We start from the raw sequence: 27221 nt of genomic DNA, 5'->3' as shown, positions 1-27221 counted from the left end.
CACTGAACTCCTGGGAAGCTTCTACTGTACTTTGCAAATGTTTCCTCATCAAACGATCACAAGAGCAAACATTTGTGGCGAAAGAGGCAGGCAGAGGAGCTGGAAGTTCAGTCCCTGCCCTCAGCTCAGTCCTCTGCTCCCAAACCAGCCCAGGAAAGAAGGCAGGCAGAGACTACCTCCTGTGCCAGCGCTGGGCAGCCCGATGGATGGAGCTTTCTCGGTGGTAACCGGTCCAGAGGTGTCTTAGTAAGCAGTGAGTCAAACAGGAACAAACGGCGCCCCAGAGAGACCCTCCTGGAGAGCGTGTGGCCCTCAGAGGTCAAGCCGAAGCCTGTCCCCACACTGGCTCTGCCCAGAGACCACCCCCGCCACCACACACCCACACTCTGCCCCACACAGAATAGAGGCGCTCCAGGGAAACTGACATTTGGTTTTATTGTGCCAAGGACATTACAGATGGCGGATCTTGTCAACACCTGCAGGGCACGCGTGCCCCATCTGCCAAGGCTGCTCCCACTCCCCACACTCAGATCCTGAGTGGCGGCTATCATCCTCAGAGGTGCCCCCAGCCCACGATCGCAGGGACTGGCGGCGGTGGAAGCGATAGGAATGCAGTGAGGTCAGAGTTTATTGTCCGAAGCCCGTGGGACACCTGCTACCCTGGGCCCCCTACTCCGCCCTGGCTCGTACTCAGACCCCGCCCATCTCCACGGAGCTGGGCGGCCAGAGACAGCAGCACGTCCCTGTGCGCCCTCTGTGCCCCCCTGCCTGCCTGCCTGCCCCCAAACCGGAGAGATGCCACCTTCATAGAGTCAATGCTGTTATCTACGTCATTTGTGACTGGTTAATTTTATAAGATAAAAGTACATTTTAATAAAGAAAAAAATTCAACATTGAAGGCTCAGACATTCTTAGGGTTCTGGGAAGGGGGACCCCCGTTTCTTCCTCCCACTTTCCCTGGCATAGTCGTAGAGGTGGGGGGACAAGGTCTGCTGAACTCGGGAGGAATGGGGGGTCAGGGAGGCTTTCCTTTGTCTGAATGTCTCTCCTCGGGGCTGCCTGGCTGCCAGTTGTGGTCTCTGTGCCTCTCGCCTACCTTCGGCACCCTTGCCCGAGTCCCCTGTGGGTTGCAGGGATGGTGCTGTGCGGGGGGCAGCAGGGCACGTCAGCTGGGGAAGAGACAATGATGGCGGCAGCGGCAGCGAAGAGAGAGGTGCAGGGGTGGGCCGGCAGAGGGAGGTGGGGAGGAGGAGAGGAGGCGAGAGAGGGGAGGAAGACGGCAAGAAGGAAGAAAGCCAGAGGTGAGGCGGCACCGGAGGGCAGGAGTGGTGGGGTTGGGAGACGGTTTCCAGTCTCTGGGTCTCCATCAACTCTTGTCGGGTGGCGGATCTCTGTGCACTTTGTTTTTCTTCATACTGTCTAGGTATTCCTGTTGGGACACTGCCAGCACCGAAGCCAGGATCTCGTCGTCATCCCAGTCGTTCAGACCTGTGGGTCAGGAAGAAGGGAGAAAAGATGATGGAGTGCCTTTTCCTCGGCGCTCACTGACCCCTGACCCTGCAAATAGCCCATCCAGTCCCCTCTCGCTCCTATGAGAAGGCTCCTCTGGGCCTATAAAGCCCGCTTAGAACCCCCATGGGACAGACCTCTTGGGCCTAAAGGATTCTCTTCTCTTGCAGAGCTGGCCAGAGGCTCCAGAGCCACCCCAGAGGCACACTGCTCCTCCCATCTCTCCCCAGCTCCCGGCTGGCCCTGGCTCCTGGCCAGAGGCGGCTTACCGAAGGCAGAGGGGGACATCTGCTGAATGAGGGCCCGGCACTCCAGAGCAGGGTAGAGGGACACGAGGGGGGAAGTCGCTGGGTCGGCCCCTGTTGAGAACTGGCTGCTTGTACCTGGGGCAGATGGACAGTCAGAGACAGGGCCCGGGACCGAGGCGGCACCTCCTAAGCCCTGCATGCTCCCTGTCAGCACGCCACTGACCTGGTGCACAGGGTGAAGGAGGTTTGGCAAGAGCTAAGACAGTGCTTGGGGAAGGGGGCTTCATGCCCAGCTCGGCATGCAGTTCAGGGTGCTCAGGTGACCGCTGCCGCGGGGACCGGCTAGTCCACTCCTCCAGGCCACTGGAGGCGGCTGCTGTGGCGGAAGTGCATGTGGCACTGGCTTTCCGGGGCTGCTGTGGGAAAGGAAGGAGTAAGAGGTAAGAACCGACAACAGCCTCAGCCTTCCTCTGCCCCATCCCTGGGAGTCCCGGCTGCGACACAGCTTCTACATGGGTCACCATCACTCCCAGTCACACAATGGACCCGAGGATGGAGGGAAGCTCCTTAACCCTCCTCACGCCCTCACAGCCAGCTTCAAAACAGACCCAGAGTGCCTCCCAACTCTCCCCCCTTCTTGCCTGTGCCACCTGAACTACTGTAGCAGCCTCCTCCGCACTGGTCCCCTGTTCTACCCTTGCCCTCAGACTGCGTCCTGCAACCTGTGAAACCCTAAGTCAGATCCTAATCCGCCTTTGCTCACAGCCCTCCATGAGTCTGCTTCGCTCAGAACAAAAGCCCAAGTCCTCACCACGGCCCACGGGCCCCTTCCCAATCCGGCCTCACTGCCCCTCTGACTTCCGTCCTGCCTCGCTGGCCTCCGGCCGCTCCGAACCCCAGCAGGCGTGTGCTGCCTCAGGGCCTCTGCTCTAGCTGGTCCTCTCTCTGCTTGGGCACATGCCCTTAGCTACTGCCCTCACCTATGGCTAGTGTTTGCTCAAATCTCCCCTGTCCTGGGGCCGCTATGCCCACACTAGTTAATACTGTGAACTCCCAGCCCCACTTATTCCCTTTTCTCTATGTTTTTTTCCATCCATACCACCTCTACACCAATGTATTCATCATGTTTGCTGTTTATTTTGTCCCACTCTTGCAAAAATGCAAGCATCACAAGGACAGGACGTGGGCCAGCCTGGCTCACCAGTGCACCTCTGTACACCCAGAACAGTACAGGCATAGACCTACAATAAATATTTGTTGAACAACTAACTCAGCGCTTGCCAACATCTACAATCACGCTAAACTCTTTGTGATTCCTCAGATGTCTGTATATCCTGTCCTGTCCCTGCCCTGACATGTTCAACCGTCCTGTGTGAATACTAACTGGAGCCCCATCTCCAGTGGTCTCCTACCCACGGTCAGGGGCCCCACTGATGCCTCTGTGTCCCTCAATGGACAGGGGACCGCTGAGGGCGGAGCAGGCTGGAGCTGGTTTTATATTCTCAGCACAGAGCCTGGTGCACAAGGACATTCAACAAAAGTTTGTCCCTCTCAAACTATCCACCCATCCTGTATTCCACCACCGGTCACTGCTCTCCCGCTCTCACTCCTTAAGAGCTTGTCCTGCACAGATGTTGAGAGTTCTAAGGCACAGTGCCAAGACCGAGGCCAAGATGAGGTACAGATAGGACTGGGAGCTTCCTTCTCTCCCAGATGCCAAAACTGCGTCATTTTCTGCCGTTTGGGGCAGCGCTGGAGAAGCAATGGCTTCTTGGCCAGGCCAGGGACAGAGCCTGGGACCTACCTGGCTGGAGCTGCGGACCTGGCGGGCCTGCTTTTCCTGATCCCGCAGCCACTGCAGGTAGGATTCTCGAGCCACCTGCTCCTCAATAGCCTCGTTCGTGGCCTCCCAGTCCGTGGCTCGCTTCTTGTCTTCTAGCATCTGCTGTTCGATCCAGGACTCCTCCGATGTCTTTATGGCACTCTTCATCAGGGACTGCTCTGCAAACTGCAAAGGCGGGAGGAACAAGGAAGTGGGGTGACACTGAACCCGGGCCAGCAGCTGGATCTGGCCCAGGGAGGTAGGCCCACAGGCCCGGAAAGAGGAGAGAGGAAGGCAGGTACTCTTACTAAGCACCCCCTGGGCAGGGTGCCTGTCCACCGGGGACTGGGGAGAAGCAGGCTTGGGTGGTGGGACTAGTAGTTCCAAACTCCTATACTCAGAAGCCCTGCTCCCAAGACAACTCAAGTGAAGTACTCAGTCTGGGGCAACCAGGTGCCCTCCAGCCCAGGCTGGAGTTTAAAGAAGCCTTACCCAGTGAGGGCAGTTTCCCAGTGTGGAGGCCTTCATCATCTATGCTCAGATGGCACAAGGAGGAAAGATCCCCTGAGAGTTAGCTGTCTGTGCACAGGGTGGAGGGAGTAGTCAGCTATTAAGGGGACGAGGAGGAGTATTAGCATGACGTGAGGTGCTATGAGATGTGGGACACTGTCTGAGTGCTCTTTGTTAAGACTGTGAGATGCAACTGCGTTTTAAAAACCAAAATAATAAAAAATATCAGAGCATATCCCAGGGAGTAAAGGTGAGTATTGCTTAACATTATTTTAATAGACATATACTGCACACCAACGTGTGTGTGCACAAAGTAATGATGTGAAATATAATTTTTTACCTATGGATAATAGTCCAAAAAGTATCTGAAATTCTCTATTAGAATAAGACAATTTGCCGAAACCGGTTTGATAGAGCGTCGGCCTGCAGACTGAAAGGTCCCAGGTTCAATTCAGGTCAAGGGCATGTACCTTGGTTGTGGGCACATCCCCAGTGGGGGGTGTGCAAGAGGCAGCTGATCGATGATTCTCTCTCATCGATGTTTCTAACTCTCTATCCCTCTCTCTAAAAAACAAAAAAATCAATAAAATATATATATTTTTAAAAAGAATAAGACAATTTAAAAACGGGCAAAAAAATCTTAACACACAATTTCATATTCACATGCAAAGATGCTCAACACCATTTGTCACTAGAAAATTGAAAAGTTTAAAACAAAGCAGTACTGATCAGCTAGTGGTTTCATGCAGATATGGATAGGTATGCATAGAAATATTTCTGGATATATGTATACGCACAGGTTAGTATACACATATGTATCTCCTTAGTCAGCTGGAAGGGCCTAGAAGGAAGGACACCCCAGTACTGAGGAGCGCACTCAGCACCCAGACCATGCCTTCCAAGAACATTCCAATAAATGGAACCAGGGCCCCTGGGAGAAATGGCTGGTTCTAAGTCCAGGGAAGGAAATAGACAAGCTGAGCCTAGAATACTTTTAGTACCAGAAAGTAAGGGAGTGCTAAAAACAAAAAACCACACACACACAAAAAGAAATACACACACCCCATCACAATGATGGGGGTATGTCTAAGAGACAGGAACCAACTGAGAGAGCTTCCAATAGCTACAACTGAAACAATCTGAGCATCAAAATAAAAAGAGCATTGGATTATAACCCTAAGTATAAAATAAATATCCGAGTCATATTGACATAAGCAAATGGCTGAATAAATGGAGGACAAGAGACAAATCTCTCTTGCAAGAATTCCAATAATTTATGTGAATATATTGCCCTCAAGGAGATGGAGCACAACAGCCACTTCTTTTTTTTTTTCTTTAAAAAATATTTTTAATTTATTGATTTTAGAGGGGGAGGGAGAGAGAAACATCTTATTTATGCATTCACTGGCTGACCCCTGTCTGTGTCCTGACCGGGGATGTCCGTGCAACCTTGACCTGCCAGGCAGATGCTCTAGTCACCTGAGCTGCCTGGCCAGGGCAACACCCACTTCTTAAGCGTAGTTTGCCTACAATGAGTTCCTTCCAAACAGTGCAAAGTAGAAAAGGGAGTGAAGGGAAGGGAGGAGTGATTTCATGGTGGAGAAAACCTAACAAACACTACTGCTGGCAAGAACAAATCGCAAATCATGTTCACAGTACATACTGTTGATATGATGTGATGAGAATGGCACTTCACTATTGTGATCTTCCTTCCTGCAACCTGTAACCCCAGTCTAGCCATGAGAAAAACAACAAATTCCAAAAGACAGACATCCTACAGTATACCTGACCAGTACTCCTCAAAACTGTCAAGGCCATCAAAAACATGAAAGGGTGAGAAACCTTTACAGACAAAGGAGCCTGAAGAGACATGATGACTTTAGCTAATAATGTGCCAATACTGGTTCACATATTGTAACAAAGGAGTCACAGTCATGATAGGTTAGTAGCAAAACTGTGTGTGGGGAGGAGGGGTGCAGGGAACTCTGAACTATCTTCCTTAGTTTTTCATAAGCTTAAGGCCTTCATATTTTTGTAAAAATTAAAAAAAAAGTGATCAAGTAAGAAAATCTTAAATGCAGTGTTATGTGAAACAAGACATTGAAAAAACTATATACTGTATAATTCCAAGTAGATGACATTCTAGAAAAGGTGAAATGATAGAGTCTGTAAACAGATCGAAAACAAAAACACGGAAATCCAGAGACACTGTCACAGAAAAGGAGCCAAAGGAGACATGACAACTAAGTGTAATATGATCCTGGAACAGATAAGATCATTAGGGAAAAACTGAGGTATTCTGTATCAAGTATGGCCTTTAGTTAATCTATCAATATTGGCTCCTTAACTGTGACACATGTACTATGCTAATAAGATGTTAATCATAGTTGGGTATATGGGAATTCTCTGAGCATAATAATTCTGCTAAAATCGAAGCGTGTTCTAAAATTAAAAGTGTATTTAAAAACCAAAACAAAAAAACCCCTGATGTTGGAGGGTGTGTTGGTGTTAGGGTGTGTGTTTCCTAAAATGAGACAGGAGCACTTTCTGTTTGTAGGAAGTGAAACCTGAATAGGAGATATCAAAACCCCCAGCAGGCGAATATTTATGAACGAGAATGAGAATCTGCCAGTGTGTGCCGGGAGTGTACTGCCACCATCTGAGCACCTCGTAGGCACCAGGCCCAGCGCTAGGCGTTGTCTGAATCAGCCAAGCTGCTAGCCCAAATGACTTGTGAATCTGCCCTCGGTCCCACAGCCAGGAAGCGTTGGGTCCAGGCCTGAACTCCAAGTCTCCGTAAGCACAGATGTCTATAACTGCCGGTTTCAGAGGAGGACCCATGTGGGGACTTAGGACACCCAGACCAAGCCCTAGCTCATGGTTCCTAATATGACTCCGTATCCCAAAATGCCAACCCTCCGTAGACACAAAAATGGGTGAGCAGCTCAGACAGATAAACAGACCACAGAGTGAGCCCTGAGAGATGTCCTTGGGTGACTCCCTGATTTCACAGAGGTGAGACTAAGAGGCCACTCAGAGAGGGGGCAGGGCATTTTTGTGGGTTAGGAGCAAAACGGAGACCCAAACAAAGGTTTCTGGCCTCGAAATCCAACAGCCATCTTGGGCATGGTGACATACTTACCCCCGGCTTGAATGACGGCAGGCCCAGCCCCACGCCAATGGTGGCCTTGTTGGGATTCACCACTGAATTGTAGTGGATATTCCGGTGGTAGCTGACACGGATGGGTTCGTCCTCATTTTGGTGGATCCCATGGAATGTGTTGATGGGTTCTGCAGAAAAGAGAAGGAAGTAGCATCCACAGGGGGCATGGCGTGGCGTGGCGTGGCGTGGCAGGGTGGGGTGGGCAGGCTCAGACCAGGTCCATCAGTCGCTCACCTACCCACCACAGAAGTACCTGTGCTATATTGATACACCTCCACAGGCCGGTTGTACATCTCCGCCATGGCCTGCATCTCAATGTGGTTGCCATGGCAGTTGTTTTTCCGTTTCCGGTTGATATAGGTAGTGAAGTCCTCCGTGACATAGTTGGAGAAGTAGTCCGCATTCTTCATCTGCACAACAGATCAGAGGGTCGAGCTCAGTGTGGGGAGGAGATCCTCCCACTCTGCCCCTACCCCGAGGTCTCCATGAAGTCTCACCAGATAGTCCATGCAGTGCTTTCGTACAACTTCATGCATGTCCTGGTCTCCGTACACCTGATCAGCTGTGGAGGCAGAAGGAAGGAGAAGCTGGGATTAGAACTGGCAGCAGAGAAGAGTTCTAGGTCACAGGACATCCTTGGGGTGAAGAGCTCGGGGCCGGGGCAACTTCCTTTCCGACCCCAGGGCCCGGAGAGTTCTTGGCCTTGTGGGCTGGAACGGCACCAGGGAACAAAAGGCAAACATGGACAGTTTTGAACAAGAGTACAGGCGAGAGGGACACAACCACAGGCCTCTCATGCAGATGGCTTTGTCTAGGGCTTGGATGGCTGCTCAGACTGGTCAACAAACATTTCATCTCCTAAGTGGCCCGAAGCACTATCCACTCCATACCCCCACTTCACTCTTCACATGAGGAAGCAGGCTCAGGGAGAGTTTGTGGCTTGACCAAGTTCACACAGAAAGTCAGTGTGCGACCAATTCAAGTCTAGAATTCAGCAGTGTACCTAACTTCCTGGAGTCAGCACGGCCTTTGTAGGTTTAAAAAAAAAGAAAAAGAGGAAAAGGAAAACAGCTGGGCTCTAAGCCCAGTTCTGCCAAGTACTAGTGCTAAATGACCAGAGGCAAGTGACCCAAGTGTTCCGAGCCTCACCTGCCTCACGTGTAAAACAGGAACGAGCTGGATAGCTCCTTGGCAGGACTTCTGGTGAGATTGATGAGATAGCGGGTGTAACGTGACCAGCACTGGGCTGGAGACGGAGCAGTCCCTCGGTAAATCAGAGGCCCCTTCCCCAGGGCCTAACGGTGGGGTGCTATGAAGGTGACAGAGCTTAGTAACAGCCTGCCCCTGCCCACCAGAAGCACACAGTCTAGGAAGAGAGAGAAGATACACATGCACCTAACTTTGGCAGCCTGTGGCCCGAATGGCTCAGGCACCATGGAGTTTTAGTCCGATCCTCACATTTCTTCCCTCATTCAAGACACCCCATCCATACTGCTGGACTGGCTACCTACCCAACACCAATATGTTCTTTAGTAGCTCCCCACCCTCCTGGACACCTCTAGCTCCAGGTTTACCAGATATGTGTACAGAAGTCATCTGCCGGATCACACGGGGCTCCTACTGAGGGCAATTCTCATTCAAGTCTCCTCCCAGCCCAGGGCCCAGGACAGCTCAGGGAACTGGGAAGTCTGCGGAGGGCAGGAACAAGCTCAGGGAGCCGAGACTTCTCCCCGGGAAACTAAGGTGGGCTTGAAGAGGAGGCCACGTTTCATCCCCTAAGATGAAGAGGGAATTTCCCTTTGTCTCCCCAGAGGACCACTGCTCTGCTGGGATCTCCCTGGGGCAGGGGCAGAATTCTTCCATGACAGCCAGGCTACCTCGGTGAAGAAGCGCCAGAAGAACGCCTCGCTGCCCTCCCCTGCTGGTTCTGTGAGATAGGAGAGAAAGCCTGCTCTGAGATAGAATGCAGGGGCCCAGGCCTGTTCTCAAGTCTTCCTGGAGGTGTGCAGGGATCTGAGGGTGAGGGGGATATGGGGCGTGAAGGCGGGAAGGGATAGCCCCATCACTGATGTAAACAAGGATGTGGGTTCTGTGGCTACACTCTGCCCCGCCCCCCCAGTGGCACTTCCAGCAAGTCACATGTCCTGCGCACCGGCTGGGGGCCCCTGCTGCTGCCTTTCTTAGAAGCCAGGACCACAGAGCCCACTGTGGCTGCCTGCCTGCCAGAGCTGCTTGACAAGCTATTTCTGTAGGATGGGCCTGGGTGCGGAGGAGGCAGTGCTGTGGGCAGCTGCAGTAAACAGGAACTGAGATGGGAGGGAAGGGGTTAAGCGGAGACTGGCCTGCCAGGCTCGGGGAGATGGCTGAGCTGTTTCTAGGGAAGGGTCAGTCGGCATTTCCGGCCTAATAGACACATGGACCTGAGCTCCATGCCAGATGCAAGAAAACACAGGAAAACGAGGGAGACTGTGGGACAGGGACGGGACCCTCAAGGGGAAGAACCCCTTGAGGGTCCCCGCATTTCCCTGCCACTGACCCCTTTGTGGGCAGAGGGCTCTGCTGCCTCCCGGCTGTGTGGTACTGGACAAGGCCTTAACCTCTCTGGGCTGCAGTAGCCTCATCCGAAGGTGGAGAGAGTAACTCCTTTTCCTCTCACGGGCGCTGTCAAGACCTCTGAGGCAGAGGTGTTCCAGAGACGGGCTTCATTTGTCATGAGGAAGGTGATGACGCCTTCAGGTAGCTGGCTACCCACAAGTCAGCTAGAATGCCACCGGAACCACTTCAGCCCTTCCTCGTTTCTGCTGTACTTCCTCAGCCAGAGGAAAGCCCCAAACCTGGGGTCTGGGCTGTCCTACGTGTACGCAGGACCGGCACTCGACCTTTATGACGCCGAAGGGCCGCAAACCTTTAGTCACCAGATCAATGTCAAATCCATAGTATAGGCTTCACGTAACAGGGTCCTTCAATGTGGGCAAAGATGACCTTCTCTGCTTAGCAATCACATGCAAAATATAACCTTTTCTCCTCGACCCTAGGCTGCATTGACGGGTGATATGATACATGTGTTTCAGGACAGCTGCAGGAGGGAGGTCACCAAGCTCACTGATTAGCAGATGCACCCTAGCTTAGGAATCATTACTGAGGAAGAATATACGCTCCTCGGGACCAAGGACACGAAGGGAGAGTGGAAGGACCTTTCTTACGATACGAGGCGGGAAAGATGCCCAGAGCTGCCTAAGAACACAGGAAGTCTCATTGAGGAGGCTCTTGCCTGACTCTGCTAGTCCCGCCTTCGTCCTGACAGCCCTCCTCCTCCCAGAAGGTGGCACAGAGGCTAGGGACAGGGCTGGACTTCCCTGTGGGGGCCAAGGTGGGAGAGGGCCCGATGGACTTGCAGAGGTAGGGGAATTCAGAGAACTTGTTTTGATAGAAACCGAAACCCCCCCCTCTGCTGACGCTGCACTTGCGGGCAGTCCGCACCTGCTCTCCCTTCCCGGAGTCCAGCTGGAAGAGGGCTCCCCACTGCCTCACCTCCGTCCCCGACCCAGACAGAAGTGGACACCCTCAATCCAGCACTGGAACTGGTTCCCCCAAAGCCTTTTTACATCCCAACTCGTTCTATCCTCCTCCCAGACACCTGACTGTACACAGGGGCGACACTGAGGTCCAGAATGTGGCACAGCTGGCCACGGGCACACGTTTGGGAGGGTGAAGAGGAGGCCAGGCTCTCACGGATGGACTTCAAGCACTGATAGCCAAGAAGACAGTACCACCATTCCAATCCCGCTATCACGTCAGCCACCTGACTCAGGGGCCAGGCCTGATCCTGTCTACCTCAGTTTCCCCACCAGCGCAAGCAGGAATCAGCTGGAAAGGCCTGGGAGTGGGCAGAGATTACAAATATCAGGGGCTATACCGCTCACTAAGGCCACAGAGGTCAGCATGAACCTCACTTCCTCAGACCCCCCCCCCCCGAGCACACAGTCACCGGCCTAGAAATGTCCATGCGCGCGCACACACAGCCTGCAGGTCCTGCCGGAGATGTTCCCCGAGGCCCAATTCCCACACGACAGCCCTTGCAACTACAGAGAACCATCCTAGTCCACAAGCGGATGCCCCTGCAGCCAAGATGCTGGACAAGATGCAAGGCTGTGCAAACGGAGGACCCTGCCCCCTCCTTCCTGGCCTTTGCCAGGGGCAGGGGGGAGGGGAGAAGAGCCAGGAGCAGGAACAGACTTGCCACAACCTCCCTCCACTGCTGCAGGAGGTCTCTAACCCTCCTTGGGTTCCCTAAAATGTAGTCACTGTGTGCCGGGTGGTTACGTGGAGGAGCAAGCTGGGAGAGCCGGCACTACCTAAAGGAGCGGCCGCACAGGGCCCCGCCATCGGCTTCAGAGGCCCCTGAGCAGTGCCTCCCTGCCAGGCTCCTGCCTGCCTGCCTGCCGCCTGCTAAGAGAGCCCCAGCAAGTTCCGCTGAGAATAGAAAAGGAAGCTTGGTGTCTGCAGGAAATCTAAAAACAAACCACACAAATGTGTACACACAGCAGCTCAGGGAGACAGGGACCTGGTTTGTTCCCACTTCCCTCCTGGCCCAGTGGCAACCCCAGCCCCACTGAGGAGAAGAGTCGGGGGGGGGGGGGTCCACCTGCCTGTCAGGCAGCTGTGGTGCACGCCTGGACAGGGGCTCCACCTGCCCCAGAGGTGGCAGACTCGGTGGGGACAGCGGAGCCCTAGCCTCTCCATAGCCTGGTCTCTGGAATGCCTGCTCTTTTCCTCAAGGCCTCCCGTGGCCCGAGGGAAAGACTGATGGAGGCAGGGCAAAGACCAATGGAATCTGGCATGGAGACCTTCTCCCTCTGGCCTGGTTCTCCAACCTCAAACACCTGCCTGTGTGACCTAGATAGTAGGGCCCTGCCTTTCTCTTGAGGTTCCAGCTTCCCAGTTTATAAAATAGTCTACGCTGATCTGGGATCCGTCCCTCCAATGCTAGGGGCCCAAGTTCCAACCCAAAACGGCCCAGAGGAGGGGGCCTGGCTACTGTTTGTGGGCCTCACTGCTGTCACCTCCCCCACCCCATCTGCTTCTCCCTGGCCCATGCAGACACACACTCTGAGCCTCCACTTTGCCCACAGAGGCCTGGGCCGGAGGTTTTGCTGAGTCAAAGCATATGCGCAGAGGGAAGGAGGAGAGCTGCAGACTCACATTTCCAGGAGGAGGTTATCTGGGCAGAGCAGGGGCAGGGTGGCCCACAGGATACCCCTGGAGCTCAGGCTCCCACTTCATCCCATCCCGCCTTCGCTGATGCTCACAAGCCCCCGGGAGGGGCGGTGGGGGAGAACTGGGCACAGGCAGTAGATAGTGGTTCACACTGGGGACGCCCAGACCTCCAAGGCAGCACAGAGGGCAGAAAGCCGCCTGCTTCAGAATTCCCATCAGCAGAGGCCCATGGGCTCCTCGTTGGAGTAAGGAAGGCCCAGAGAGGTCAAGGACTGCAGCTGAGGTCACCCAGCCTGTTGAGAGCCAAACTAAAAAGCTAGGGCTTTCCTAGGGCTGCGGAAAGAATGTGTCCTTTGGCACCTCTGGGTTCCCATGCCAGCGCTGCCACTGATGACCTGAGCGTGTCATTTCCCTTTCTTGAGCCTCAACCGTCCCGGCTGTCTCGTGGGAATATAAGAATTCCAACTTGACAGATGAAGCTGCAGCATCCAGCTGAATGCCTAGCAGATTCAGGGTCCAGGAGTGACAGGGCGTCCCCTGGGTCCACAATCCCCCCCCCTAACTCCCACCCTCAGTTGTGTGTTCCTTCGACTGTTCAGTGTGTGGCCGGAAGTGAGAACCTGCAGCCTTCTCGCCAGAGCCCAGGGCAATTGCCACCTGTCCCTGTCCCTGTCCCTGTCCCAGCTCGGCTGGAAGCAGAAAGCCAGGGGGCAAAGTCCCCTTCCCACGCACAGGTCTGGTCTGCACTGGTCGTGTGCACTCTGCCCCGGGGAAAATTCCATACGAGGCCCAGAGACCCAGGGGCCGAGCACTTCAGAGGCCCGACCGCTGGGCTTCAGAGGTTTTTCTGGAAAAAAGCCAAGGGCAGCTCAGTCAGGGGAAATGTATAGCCATAGTGCTGATAAGAAAAGGCCTTCAACCTGCCATGGTCAGCGCTTCCTGTCAGCGCCAGCCTCTTACTGGAAGGCCCCAACAGGGGGAAGGGTCAGAGGATGTGTGGGGAAAACAGCTAAATGGACACATGTGCAAATATTGCTCTTCATATGGGTTGCTGCACAAGCCCGGTTATCGCTAGCGCCAAGGTCTGCCTCAAAGACCGTTCAAGACCCAGCTGCCCAGCTGCGTTCCCTGCCCCTCACTCCACCAGAAGCCCTGCTCACCCGGCAACCAGCCTGAGTTCTCAGAACAGACCCCTGCCTGTGCGTTCTTTGGTCCAATGACTAAACCTGAACTCTTGCTCTGGGAAACATCTCAGGGAGAACACAGGCATAAACCAGGGGGGAGGGGGGGGGGTTGGGATTTTCCAGCCCAGCAGAGGTCATTGCCCAAACCTCCCGTGTGGGAGAAAGGGGGAGGCGACCTGACCCCACCTAAATGTCTTTCTTTCACCCGCTCAACAAACACCTGTGGCTCCGGGCATGGCTGAGAGGAGCTTCCAGGCTTTATCAGGGCTAAGTTCCCCGAGGGGCTCCTATGCTCTCAGGCCCTAAAGGGATTTACTGAAATCTCACTGAACGGCCACTAGGTTGTAACAGGCTCAAGATTTAAAAAAAAAAAGCTGCTTGCCCAAGGTCCTTCGAACAATCAGTGGCACAGCCTGGGGTGGCGCCTGGGTCAGCCCAGCCCACCCGCAGGCCAGGGGAAGGGGGGTACCCAGAAGGGATCGAAGGAGCCCTTCAGAGTCAATCCTACTTCACAGATGGGACGAGGATAGTGCTGAGAGAGGGCTTCTGACTCCCAGCTCAGACCTCCTAACAAGAGCGCCTTTTAGGGCAGATGGAGGAACCCCAAAGGGATGATGGGCTCAGACTCCCAGCTTCCCCTGGAAGCTAGCACAGGGCCTCAGGACGGCTTGTTGGGTTTAGAGTGGAGAGTAAATGGTATTAAGCAGTTATTAATTTTGTTAGGTACGATAATGGCATTTTGATTATGTTGAGAGAGAGAGAGACAGGGAGAAAGGGGGAGAGAGAGAGACAGAGGAAGAAACTGGGACTTTATCTGTCGGAGAAACATACAGAAATATTTATGAATGAAATAACCTAATGTTGGGGTTTTGCTTTAAAAATACCCATTTCAGCCGTGGCTGGTGGGTGACTTATTTGAGCATTGTCCCATGCCCTGGAAGGCCACCAGTTCAATTCCCAGTCAGGCACAGGCCCAGGCTGCCGGCGAGATTCCCAGTAGGGGGTGTGCAGGAGGCAGCCGATCAATATTTCTCTCTCACATTGATGCTTTTCTCTCCCTTTCTTTCTCTCTAAAATAAACAAACACTTATTACAAAAAAAATATTCGTTTCACCCTGGCCAGTGTTATCAGTGGCTAGATCATCAACCCTTTCACCGAAGAGTCACAGGCTGGATTCCGGGCAGGGGCATGTAACCTGGGTTGTGGATTTGTCCCCGATCCGGGGAGTGTGCGAGAGGCAACCTGTTGATTTGTCTCTCTCACATCCATGTTTCTCTCTCTCTCTCTCTCTCTCTCTCCCCCCCCCCCTTCCACTCTCTCTGAAAAAGCAATGGAAAAAATATCCTCAGGTGAAGATTAACAACAACAACAACAAATACTTGTTTCAGCTCTGGCCTGGTAGCTCAATTGATTAGAGCCGTGGTCGGCAAACTGCGGCTCTTTAGCCCTTTGAGTGTGGCTCTTCCATAAAATGCCACCGCCTGGGCGAGTCTATGTTGAAGAAGTGGCATTAGAGGAAGTTTACGTTTAAAAAAATGTGGCTCTCAAAGGAAATTTCAATCGTTGTGCTGTTGGTATTTGACTCTGCTGACTAACGAGTTTGCCGACCACTGGGTTAGAGCATCATCCCGATATGCCAAGTTTCAGGTTTGATCCCTGGTCAGGGCACATACAAGAATCAACCAACCAATGTACAAGTGGAACCACGAATCAATGTGTCTCTCTCTCTCTCTCTCTCAAAATCAATTAATTAAAAAAAATTTTTTAAAGAGTTAAAAAAAAATACTCACTTCAGGATAGTAATAAAGAGTGGGCAGGATAGTGATGAAACAGGGCTGGCCATGTGTTGATGACTAATTGGGAGATGAATGATGGGTACATGAAGGTTCACTATTGTCTCTACTTTTGTGTAAGTTAAAAAGAGAAGGTCTATTATTCCAAAGTGAGGGTAGTATGCTGTAGTTAAGAGCCCCCAGACTAACCTTTAGCCCTCAGACTAACCTACCATGTACTACCTGCCCCTGGGCAGGCCACTCTCCATCTCTAAGCTGCTTTTCTCATCTGACAACTGGAAGCAATGGTCCCAACACTCACCCAGCTTAGGGAAGAATTGCAAGGGTTTCTTGTGGTGCCTGATGGAGCAGTCTGTCCCTAACGTTACTTTCCTTATCACTGTCATTGCTGCTATTAGTCCTCTCCTGCCGCCACACTGCCTGATGACAAAGGACTAGAGGCCAGATTCGTTTAAGGCTGTGGCTTGGAGTCCATAAAAGACCAGTTAACTCTGTCCCCAACCCTATCTCAGGTTCCTCCTGACAACTGGGACACGCAGGGGCAGCCCTGGGCCCTTGAAGGCTGAGGCAGAGACTCACCTACAGCCCGGAAGAGACAGGCGCCGTCCTCCTTCATTTGCTTGATGATGAAGCCCTTCTTGTCTCGCAGGGCCTTTTCAAACCAGTGTTCCTGCTGCAGGGAAGAGGTGTGGGGGTCAGCAACAGGAAAGGCCTGCACCCCCTCCCCAGAGCGCTGCCCTCGGGCTCCTGAGGGGCCCAGCTGATTGGCAGGGTCAAGTTCTCAGCCCTGTTTGTCCATCCCATGCATGTGGAGCAGGAGGAGATCCTTTAAGGAGCCCGGCCTTGTGTGAGCCGAAGACTTGCTCCCAGAGGAGCCCAGCTGCCTTGAGAGCAGAGGCCCCAGCTGCGTTCTGCCTCCTGCTGACCATGCTGGGAGTCCACGCTGGACCTTCCCACAGGCAGCCAGAGGCCCAGGGCTGGCAGGAATGGGGAGCTGGGTGGGGGGCGATACCTGGCTCTACCTCCAGTACTCTCACCTGGGGACCCTCTAGCCACCCTAGGGGAGGAGAGATGTTGAGAAGGGAATGATTGCTAAGATCTTGAATCCCACATACAGCTCGGGAATGCCAAGATCTTGTGTAAGGCAAAATGTATGCAAAGTATGATTTTACTTGTGAGTGAATGCATTTAGCATATATGTATATGCATAGCTACACAAACACATATGCATACAAAGTTGGGAAGGCTATGGAACAAAATATTATCCCTAAGTGTTGCCATTGCAGGTGACTTGACTTCACCTCCTTCTTTATAAGGGATATGTAATCACTCATCCAAAATCCCCTAACTCAAAAAGCTTCGAAAGCCAAAAGACTTTACCTAACTTGTTTAGCATCACTGCCTGAGCTGATGAGAACCCAGTTACCCCCTTGGAGATGAATATTGAAACATTCGGGTGTTTGTCTGCCACAGGCCCCCCTGGAGGTGTTACAGGACAGCATTCACCAGGGGAGTGCTCTAAATTCGGAGAATTTTCTCAATTTCCAAGGCACGTTTGGCCCCAAAGTTTCAGATTAAGTGAACCTGTACGAAGGCTGTTTTTTTAATATAATGCTGAGATGAGTAGACAGAATACAGAGCATTGCTAAAGCAACGAAGCTACTCTGCGTACTAAGACGGTGTCCTAACTCCTAGAATGTAACCAAGATGAGGCCCAAAAAAACACTTGGAAGTTGTTTACAAAAATGGCCCAGGGTTGCCAGGAGCCAGGCTTTGGGTGAGTCTGATGTGTCAATGTAGGTACATCAATTGTAATAAATGTATCGTTTTGACAGGGTGTGTTGATAGTAGAGGAGGCTATGTTCGCGTGGGGATAGGAAGTATAGGGAAACTCCCTGTACCTTCTGCTCAATTTTGCTGTCAATCTAAAACTGCTCTAAAAAAAAATAAAGTCTATTTAAAAAAAAAAAGTAGAATGTCCACGTGTCACTTCAAACCCAAACAAACCAAAAGCAACATCTTTCCCAGGCCACTCACGCCCTCTGCTGGCCATCAGGAGAAGCCAGCCTGATCCAGCATCAGGACTAGGGACCAAAAATCCCGAGCCACGCTGCCTGGAGATTTATAGGATCCAGGCAATTGCCAACCAGAGGGGATCGCCTCTCTGCAGGCCTTTTCCCCCAATCTCAGGTGAGAGAAATTCCTTGCGAAATAGGAAGCACAGGGTTTAGATGTCAAAGCTCTGGGTTCCAACCCCAGCTCTGTCACTCACTCACTCACTCACTGCAGGATTTTGGGGAGCTACCGTAACACTCCAAGCCGCAGTTTCATATCAAATGGGGGATGTGGGATATACCTGAAAGAGCTGTCAAGACGATCAAAGGAGCCTCAGAGCCAGAAAAGGCCTTGTAAATAGTGTACATATACTGGGGAGGTGGCCACCCGTCAGAGAAGGGAGCCCAACACAGACAGATGTACAACTGAGAGACCCTCAGAAAGTCCCCGGTGAGTGGCTGGACAGGAGGGGATGGGGGGGAGGGAACACCCAGCAGCCCCACCACCAGGGCCCACACCCCGGGAAGGTATGGCTGGCTGGCTTTCCAGAGATGACACAGGCACCGGGAAGCCCTTAATGGGCTTCCATGGGAAGTGCACAGACTCTTGTTTGGGCACAACATTCCAGCAGTCCAGGTGCCCCTCCTGCCCCAGAGGCTGTGGGCGAGCACACTCCAACCAGCTCTCCCAAACCCATCCCTGCCAAACGGGGTCACCATCTCCCAGCTGGGGGTCTCCAGCAGTGCAGCTGCAACTATGGCTGTAGCCTGAGACTGGACTGGACAGAAGTTCTAGGAAAGAAAGGCACCCAGCAACCTCCTGCCCTAAGTGTGCGGGGTGCGGGTGGGGGAGAGGACATCAAAGGGGAAGAGAGGGCCTCCTGCTTATTTATCCAGCAAAGGGTTACCAGGCAGCTACTAAGTCAGACCTTGGGCTGGCAAGGAGGCAGAGAAATGAATCAGACTTGCTCTCCGGCCTCCATCAGCTCGCAAACTGCGCGAGGGGCGGGAAAACAGGCAGCGACTACACGCGAGTGTGAGAGGGCTGTGAGAGAGATGAGCACAGGGGAGCTGGGGAACACGGAGGAAGGGACTGGCCGGGCATTAAGGCTAGCACCCGAGAGGAGGTTCCACCTGAGCAAAGGGTCAGAACACCAAGAGCTCCAGCAAAGCTTGTGAATTGGTAAGAAATCACTTCTGCCACCAAGCCGCAGGCCAGCAATGAGTTCAGCAGAGCTCAAGTCCTGGGGAGGGATAGGGAGGTGAGCGGGGCAGGGCCGGGAAGAAAGATGAACTCATATTAGCCAAATGCCTGCCTCATGCCAGGTGCCAGATGCAAAAGGCGACCTCTTAATTGTACCACAGCTCGCCGAAACCGGTTTGGTTCAATGGATAGAGTGTCAGCCTGCCGACTGAAAGGTCCCGGGTTCAATTCTGGTCAAGGGTATGTACCTTGGTTACAGGCACATCCCCAGTAGGGGGTGTGCAAGAGGCAGCTGACTGATGATTCTCTTTCATCGATGTTTCTAATTCTCAATCCCTCTCTGTAAAAAAGTCAATAAAAATATATATTTAAGAAAAGTTCTTAAAAAAAAAAAATTGGCCGAAGCCGGTTTGGCTCAGTGGAAGAGCCTCGGCCTGGGGACTGAAGGGTCCCGGGTTCGATTCCGGTCAAGGGCATGTACATTGGTTGCGGGCACATCCCCAGTGGGGGGTGTGCAGGAGGCAGCTGGTCAATGTCTCTCTCTCATCGACGTTTCTAACTCTCTATCCCTCTCAATTCCTCTCTGTGTAAAATCAATAAAATATATTAAAAAAATATTGTACCACAGCTCAGGTGGCATGACGCATTAGCCTCATTTTATGAAGGCAGAAAAGAGCTGGGGTTTGGGCACCAAAAAGGCCTAGTACAGAAGCTACAGGGGAGGCCTCGTGAGCCACAGCGTGGAGACAAACTTAGCAGGCCATGCTGGGGAAAGCCTGGTTTATCCCTAAATATGGAGGCCTGCCGAAACCGGTTTGGCTCAGTGGATAGAGCGTCGGCCTGCGGACTGAAAGATCCCAGGTTTGATTCTGGTCAAGGGCATGTACCTTGGTTGCGGGCACATCGCCAGTAGGGGGTGTGCAAGAGGCAGCTGACTGATGATTCTCTTTCATCGATGTTTCTAGCTCTCTATCCCTCTCACTCTCTGTAAAAAAATCAATAAAATATATTAAAAAATATATATGGTAAGAAACCTCTGGGACAACTTCAAGCGAACCAACATCAGAATTACGGGGGTCCCAGAAGATGAGAGAGAGCAAGATATCGAAAACATACTGAAACAAATAGTGACAGAAAACTTCCCCCACCTGGTGAAAGAATTAGACTTACAAGTCCAGGAAGCGCACAGAACTCCAAACAAAAGGAATCCAAAGAGGACCACACCAAGACACATCATAATTAAAATTCCAAGAGCAAAAAACAAACAGAGAATATTAAAAGCAGCAAAGCAGGTAGTTACCTATAAAGGAGCACCTATATGATTGTCAGCTGATTTCTCAACAGAAACCATGCAGGCCAGATGGAAATGGCAAGAAATATTCAAGGTGATGAATAGTAAGAACCTACAGCCAAAGATAATCTACCCAGCAAAGCTATCACTCAGAATTGAAGGCCAGATAAAGAGCTTCACCAATAAAAAAAAAGCTAAAGGAGTTCATCACCACCAAACCAGAATTATATGAATTGCTGAAGGGGGTTCTTTCGGAAGAGAAAGTAAATAAAGATAAAACTATGAACAACAAATACGTAACTATCAACAAGTGAATCTAAATACCAAGGAAATTAAAAAAAAATCTGATGAACAATATTAACTGTTGATGAACTGACGATTCTCGGGGAGGGGGGGAGGGGTGTGTGGGAAGAGACTGAACATAAACTGTGCACCTATGGATGAGGACAAGGGGCGGAGGGTGGGGTGGGAACCTGGTGGAGGGGAGCAATGGGGGGGGGGAAGAGGAACATTTGTAATAATATGAACAATAAAGATTAAAATATATATATATATATATATATATATATATATATATATATATATATATATATATGGAGGCCTGAGCATTCCCTTTGCACAAGCAGGGATTTAGTCCTAGGCAGCCAGTGTGGCATCTGTGCCTGGATGTGGAGGCCTAGCCACTAACCACCCACTGGCTTTGGCACCAGCAGCCTCAAGATCCTGGGCCCTGGCTCAAACCCTCTTCTCTCCCTCCCTGTGGGGAGATAAAATAGAGAGACCCTGGTCCTGAGTTCTAGAAAGAATTCATACAGTCCCAGGAGCTGGTAGTTGTCCCTTATCCCAGCTGGACAGGAGCCTCCAGAAAAAGGTGTCAACTTGAAAGCTGCTTAGGAAAATGGGCTCGGAAGGACGGGCTGGTGGGGGTGAGGAGCACGGGTGGGGGCTGGCCCGGCCAAAGAGAAGTTTACACCACATTCCTGTCCTGGCCCAAGGAAGTCAAGTCCAGACTCTCAATCTTGCAAGCCCACCAATGAGCCTGTGGGCAAGTCCATCCACATCTCTGAGCCTCCACAGAGGGGCTGGACAAAGCCCTCTGACAACGGGAGTCCCAAGTGTAAGACTCTGCAACCTCCTGCCACAAAGACCCAAGAAAAGCTGCAAAAGACTGTGGGACCCAACTGACTCAAGTTCCGATCCAGCTCCAACTATTAGCCATGTGAGGACCTGTTTTCCAATCTGTGAAATGGGATAACAAGTCACCCAATAACAGGGATACCGAAAAGATCAAATATGACAGGACTCTGTCCAGTAGGAGAGCAGTTAATTCGTTTCTCTCCCTTCCCTGGAAGGCAAACAGGAAGACCTCTGTAGCAGGCTGAATTAAGAGCCGCCCAAACATATCAGGCCCTGATCCCTGGAACCTGTAAATGTCACTTTATAAGGAAAAAGGGTATTTACAGGTGTAATTAAGTTAAAGATCGTGAGATGCAGAGATTACCTTACCAGCAGTAAGAAATCACTGTGGGTAAACCCAGATCACAGCTGCCAGGTATACCCAATTCACAAGCGAAGACCTAGGTGCAACCACAAATGGCCTTAGAACAGCAGAGGAAGATCTGACACAGACAGAGAGGAGACCACACACAGAGAGATGATGATGGGAAAACAGGTGGAGATCAGAGTGATGCTCACAAACCAAGGAATGTCAGTAGCCCCCCCGAAGCTGGAAAAGGACCGGGCGCCCCTCTAAAGCCTCTGGAAGGAGTGCAGCCCTGACAGCACCTTGACGTTGGCCCAGTGAACCTGACTTTGGACTGCTGGCCTCCAGAACTGCGAGAGAATGTGTCAGTTGTTTTAAACCATCTAGTTTGTGGTAATTTGGCACAGCAGCCACAGGAAAACAATACACCCCCTGGTGGCACTCCTGTAAGCTGGGAGGCAATGTCATCTGGCTATCAGCTAGCTAGCAGGACCCACCTGCCCAGGGCAGGGTTAGAATTAAAGCGGCAGGGGCCTGGACTCCCCCTACAGCCTGGGAAGCTGCTGACCCTACTCATCAATAAAGGAGCTGTGCCGAAACCGGTCTGGCTCAGTGAATAGAGCATCGGCCTGCGGACTAAAAGGTCCCAGGTTCGATTCCGGTCAAGGGCATATACCTTGGTTGTGGGCACATCCTCAGTAGAGGGTGTGCAAGAAGCAGCTGATCGATGATTCTCTCTCATTGATGTTTCTAACTCTCTATCCCTCTCCCTTCCTCTCTGTAAAAAAAGTCAATAAAATATATATTTAAAGAATAATAAAATAACTAAGCTGTCACTGAAGGGGACAGGGAGCAGGAGAAGACATTAGCAGCAATGACAGCTTATGGACAGATGTCTTCCCAGAGCCCATGGCAAAGAGGGGATCAGTATTCTGGGCTTCACAGCTCTGCCCTGGCAAGTCTGGGGCCAAGAATACCCCTCTCGCCCCCTCCCCCCCCCCAAAAAAAAAAAACAAAAAAAAAACGCCCAGGAACACTGGCTCAGCTCCGTGTGCAAAACACAAACAACCCACCCAGCGAGCAACACCGACAGATGCACTGCTCTCTAGGGACCAACACAAGCTCTCGGGCAGGGGGATAGGGAAGAGCCAGGCCCTAAATCTGATGCCAGCCACTGGGGGCAGGGGAAGGGATTTAAAAAAACGAAGATGCTGTCATTATGCAACAAAAAGACATGAAGCACTGCTCCGTGTTACAACACGGATGAGCTATACTGAGTGAAAGGAGCAGTCACGAAGGACAGCACATGATATGATGCCATTTCTATGAACCATCCCGAAGAGACAAATCAATCCAGGCAAAAAGGAGATTACTGGTTGCCAGGCCAGGGTGGTGAGTGAGTGAGCATCAATCTATGCACCCCGAGGGGAGGTCCACTGGGTCAATTTCCCAGTCAGGGCCCGGCCCGGTTGGCGCTCAATCCCCAGCAGGGGGCGCGCGAGAGGCAGCCAATGTAGATGTTTGTTATTGATGTTTCTGTCTGTCTCCCTTCCTCTCTCTAAAAATTAATGAGCACATATTTACAAAAAAAGCAGATTAATGGTGGGTGCCCAGGGGCTGGGAGCATGTGAGGGGACTGGGAGATGATGAGGATGACTACGGGCTTCGTTTTGAGGTGATGAAACTATCCTAAACGTGATTGATCATACTTATGGATGCACAACTCTGAGTAGACTAACAACCACTTTCAATTCATGAATTGCATGGTATGTGAATTGTGTCTCAGTAAAGCTGTAAAAAGTAACAACAACAACAACGACCCAAGAACCTATAGGCCAGGGAGAAGTGGAACATTGCCTGAAATTTCGTAGCATACCCCCACCAAAAGCTACGAGGCTCCACTCAAAACTTTCGCAGTGGGTTAGGGCAGTGGTCGGCAAACTGTGGCTCGTGAACCGCGGTTTTGCCGCTCTGTTGACTGAGTTTGCCGACCACTGGGTCAGGGGAGTAGGAAACAGGGAATTAAAGAAGACATTACCACTAGCTTCAGAACATGGAGTCCAAAAAATAAATAAATAAATACAGGACTCGAACCCAGACAGGGAGCGCTTTCTGCTATCCCACTCTGCCTCCCCACGAGAGGAGTCAGAGGCTCCTAGGAGGAAACTAAGCGATCCCAGGGAAACTGCAAGAGAAGCATCAGCCAAGGTCTGCAGTGAGTCAGCCAGGTATTCACACACAATCACTGGGCATGGATGGACTTTTGCAAAAAAAAAAAAAAAAAAAAAAAAAAAGGCAGCAGCAGCTGAGAATTTGCCCAAAGCTGCCAAGCAGCTATGCGGAAGACCCTGGGCCTACCCAGTTCAAAAAGCCCAATTCTTCCCCCACACAGCCTTACCTCCTCCTCACCCAACAGGCCCCCTCCCCTGACAGGCCACCCCGAGTGCATTCACCACAGCACAGGTGACCAAAACACCGAACCCTGAGCCTCACGCCAAACAGGCTGCTTGTCCTGCCCACCAACCTCGGATGGTTGGAGGGAACACAGGGAGAAACCCACCGTTTTCTGTCACCTCCGGGTCCAGAGGGCTTTGGGGTGAGCTCTCTAAAATCCTAAACCTAAATGACACCCCCCAGCTCCTTACCTGGCCAACGGGAGAGCGGCTCAGAGAACAGAGCCCAGCAGCGCCTGCATGAGCCCCAGGCGCCCTCCCTGCCTGTCCTGCCGGCCCAGCCTCTCCCACCACCTGGTGTGCATGCCCGTCCTCAGAACACTCCGAAGCCATTCTTTTCACACAGCAGACTGTCAGGAAGGCGGCCACGCCTGGGAAAGGAACCCCCTGACCCTAAGTTGCCTAAGGGGTGCCTGAAGGCGACAGAGGTACAGTCCCGGCAGCGAGACCAACAGGAAGTCCGAGGAGCCAAATAAAGACGATTCACCACCTGAGCTCCCTCTCCACAACCCCCCTTTCCGAGGGCTCTAACTGGCCTCCAGGCTACGAATGCCCCAGTGACATTTCAGGACCAAGCCTGGGGCAGCTGGAAGACAGTCTCCCCGAGGGAAAGGGAGAAGCATCTTCCTTTTACCCCAGGCGGTGTGAGCCGGGGAGCCGCCCCTCTGCAGTCGGGAAGGGAAGATATCCTGCAACCACAGAGCTCCACTCCCAAGTTCTTATGGGGACAAGTGCAACAGAGGAACGCCCAGCCTGCGAGATGCAAAGGGGGTGTAAGGGGGTGTCATCCTAGTCACCATGGCAACATGGGACATTCTTCCTCTCTGTTCTTGGGACCAGGAATGGATCTCTCCCTATCCTGTGAAGGAGGAAAGACAGACAGGACTCCAAAGCAGGGAGAGAAGAAGAAACTCTTGCCGGGACCGGTTTGGCTCAGTGGATAGAGCGTCGGCCTGCGGACTGAAAGGTCCCGGGTTCGATTCCAGGCAAGGGCATGTACCTTGGTTGTGGGCACATCCCCAGTAGGGGGTGTGCAAGAGGCAGCTGATCGATGATTCTCTCTCATCGATGTTTCTAACTCTCTCTCTCTCTTCCTCTCTGTGAAAAATCAATAAAATATATTTTAAAAACAAACAAAACAAACAACTCTTGATCCTGACTCAGTGGCTGCAAAGATGACTCCACCTGCTTGGAGTAAGGGTGGGAAGGGGACCCCACGAGGCCCGGGCCCCTGGGAAGCACAGAAAGATTTATGTGAGCCAAGAGGGACAGGGATAGGAGTGAAGAAGTTCATGGGGTGGGGATGTCCCAGACCTCTTTCCCATCTCTGGGAAGAAAGAAACGTGTTGGAAGCAATTCAAGAAGCTCAGAAGGTTTCCCTGATCCTGGAGATGAGAAACAAGCAGAGCTGGGTCAGGCTGAATCTCGGAATCTCTGCCAGTCCTGGAGGGGAGGCCTCAGTCCCCTGTCCCCAGTCACTGACATCCGAGAGAAAGTCAGGAGGCCTTCCCGGCCGGAAGCTAAGAGCACTAGGTATTTCCGAGCACTGGGGGAAGCCTGAGGCCACAAGGGGAGGACCCAAGGTGATAAGAGACTGCCTGGCTGAGGGAGGATGCACACCCATGGTGGATAGGGCTCCGACCACTCCCTGAAGTGAAGGCGCTCTGGTCCCTAAGGGGAAGCTTAGGCCCCTGGGAGGAGGCTCGGGTTCTTTCCCCCAGAATCCCACCACACCTATGTCCCCAAGGGGAGAGGGCAGTCCTCGGGACTTAGTTCCCAAGTGGAGGGTGGTCTTAGGCTCAAGTCCCCAAGACAGGAAATCTCATGGCCCTAAAGGCTGCCATGACTCAGGTTTGTGAGGTAATAGTCAATGCTATCAGGTAGGCCCAGATCTCAGGTCCTAAGGCGGGGGAGGTGTCTCACGTACGTGCGGGCAAGTTCAAATTCTTGGGGAGGGGCAGGGAAGACCCAGGACCACCTTCCCCAGGAGCTCGGTACCTATCTATGCCCCGAGGGGAGGGTCTCGGGAACTAATTCTGGTGGCAGGTTCTAGTCCTGAGCTCAGATCTCATCTGTAGAGACACAGCAGGTACTGGGGTAAGTTAAGGGCCTGCCCTTGAGGGAAAGCTCAAGTGTCCTTGGCACAGCGGGTCTCAGGCCCCTGAAGGCAGGCTCAGGTCTGTGGGAAGGCCTCAGACTCCATCCTGGGGACTCCGTGCTGCCTAGATCTCGGGATTGAGCTCCCAGGGCAGAAATCTTAGCATCCCTGACACTTGGGGGGTCGAAGGGGACTTAGGTCTCTGTTACAGGGGGGAGGGAGCTATTACATCCCCAAGATGTGTTTCAGTCCTTCATAACTGGGAGGAAGGAGCCCATAGATGGGGCTCAGGCCCCCCAAGAAAAACACTCAGACACCAGGCCCTGAGAAGAAAGGACCCCTAAAGAGTTCACTTAGGATCTCTGAGGGGTGATATCTGAAGAGGCCTCACCCCCAGTCTCTGAAAGCCTAACTCCTTAAGCAGGGGGACTCTTAGGCTCCTGTATCCAAAACAGTGTCTCATTTTCTAGAAGCAAGCCCCAGGCCTATCCCTTAGTAGGGGTGTCGAACTCAATCAGAGAAGGGGCCAAAATCTAAAATCCAGCCTAAATCTCGGGCCGAATGGTTTACTGAACAGTCATAAACTGTCATTGTGATGGAAACGCAGCGGAGTGCAGTGATGACAGCGCAGTGCGGGCCACATTGCAAGGCCTGGCGGGACAGATTTGGCCCTCGGGCCTTGTGTTTGACACATGTGCCTTAGAGGAAGTTTGAGCTCCTGTAGAGAGGTTCAGGGTCCTTTGCTCCAGGAGGTGTCAGACTACCAGGAGGAAGCACAGACCCAGTCAATGAAGAGAATGAGTCTCCTGTCCCCCAGTCGAGTTTCTGGCCCCTGGCTATGGGATTTGGCTCTTGTCCCTAAGGGGAAGGGGACCTTCTCTCCCCCAGAAAAGTCATAGCCCTGGAGGCAAGCTCAGAAGATCCCTCTCCCTAAAGGGGACGCCTATGTGTGTCTCAGGCCCATTGCAGGCGGGCGTAAGACCCCTGAGGAAGTGTCAGACCCCACTGCTGCGGGTCCTGTGCTGTGTCCCCCCCGAGAAGGAAGGAGGGGTTGTCCTAGAGACCTATTCAAAGTGTCTCACAGCCCTGAGAGGGTTTGGGTACTTGGGGATCACTCAAACATTGCTGAGGTCTCACCCTTAGCCGTGTCTCAATGAAAAACACATCTCAAGCCACCGAACACACACCAAG

The 27221-nt window shown here is 52.4% G+C and overlaps 1 protein-coding gene across 4 annotated transcripts in view; it reads right to left on the bottom strand.

Annotated features, from left to right (window-relative positions):
* Window positions 1-416: 416 nt before the first annotated feature.
* OTUD5 (OTU deubiquitinase 5) overlaps window positions 417-27221 on the bottom strand; it is a 28444-nt gene continuing 1639 nt past the window's right edge. The window contains exons 2-10 of one of the 4 annotated variants that reach the window (XM_036460585.2): window positions 16027-16120; window positions 7750-7814; window positions 7506-7662; window positions 7232-7380; window positions 5875-5949; window positions 3562-3765; window positions 1981-2170; window positions 1779-1892; window positions 417-1488 (exon numbers count right to left, since the gene is read on the bottom strand). In XM_036460585.2, coding sequence (XP_036316478.1) covers window positions 1367-1488; window positions 1779-1892; window positions 1981-2170; window positions 3562-3765; window positions 5875-5949; window positions 7232-7380; window positions 7506-7662; window positions 7750-7814; window positions 16027-16120 — 1170 coding nt within the window. In that variant the 3' untranslated portion in view covers window positions 417-1366. Of the gene's footprint in view, window positions 1489-1778; window positions 1893-1980; window positions 2174-3561; window positions 3766-5874; window positions 5950-7231; window positions 7381-7505; window positions 7663-7749; window positions 7815-16026; window positions 16121-27221 lie in introns of all 4 variants that reach the window. The other 3 variants (XM_036460584.2, XM_036460587.2, XM_036460586.2) reach the window with 3 other exon arrangements.

Source organism: Pipistrellus kuhlii, unplaced genomic scaffold (genome assembly GCF_014108245.1).
Source record: "Pipistrellus kuhlii isolate mPipKuh1 unplaced genomic scaffold, mPipKuh1.p scaffold_m20_p_32, whole genome shotgun sequence".
NCBI lineage: Eukaryota > Metazoa > Chordata > Mammalia > Chiroptera > Vespertilionidae > Pipistrellus > Pipistrellus kuhlii.
This window is presented reverse-complemented; position numbering and strand designations above follow the sequence as displayed.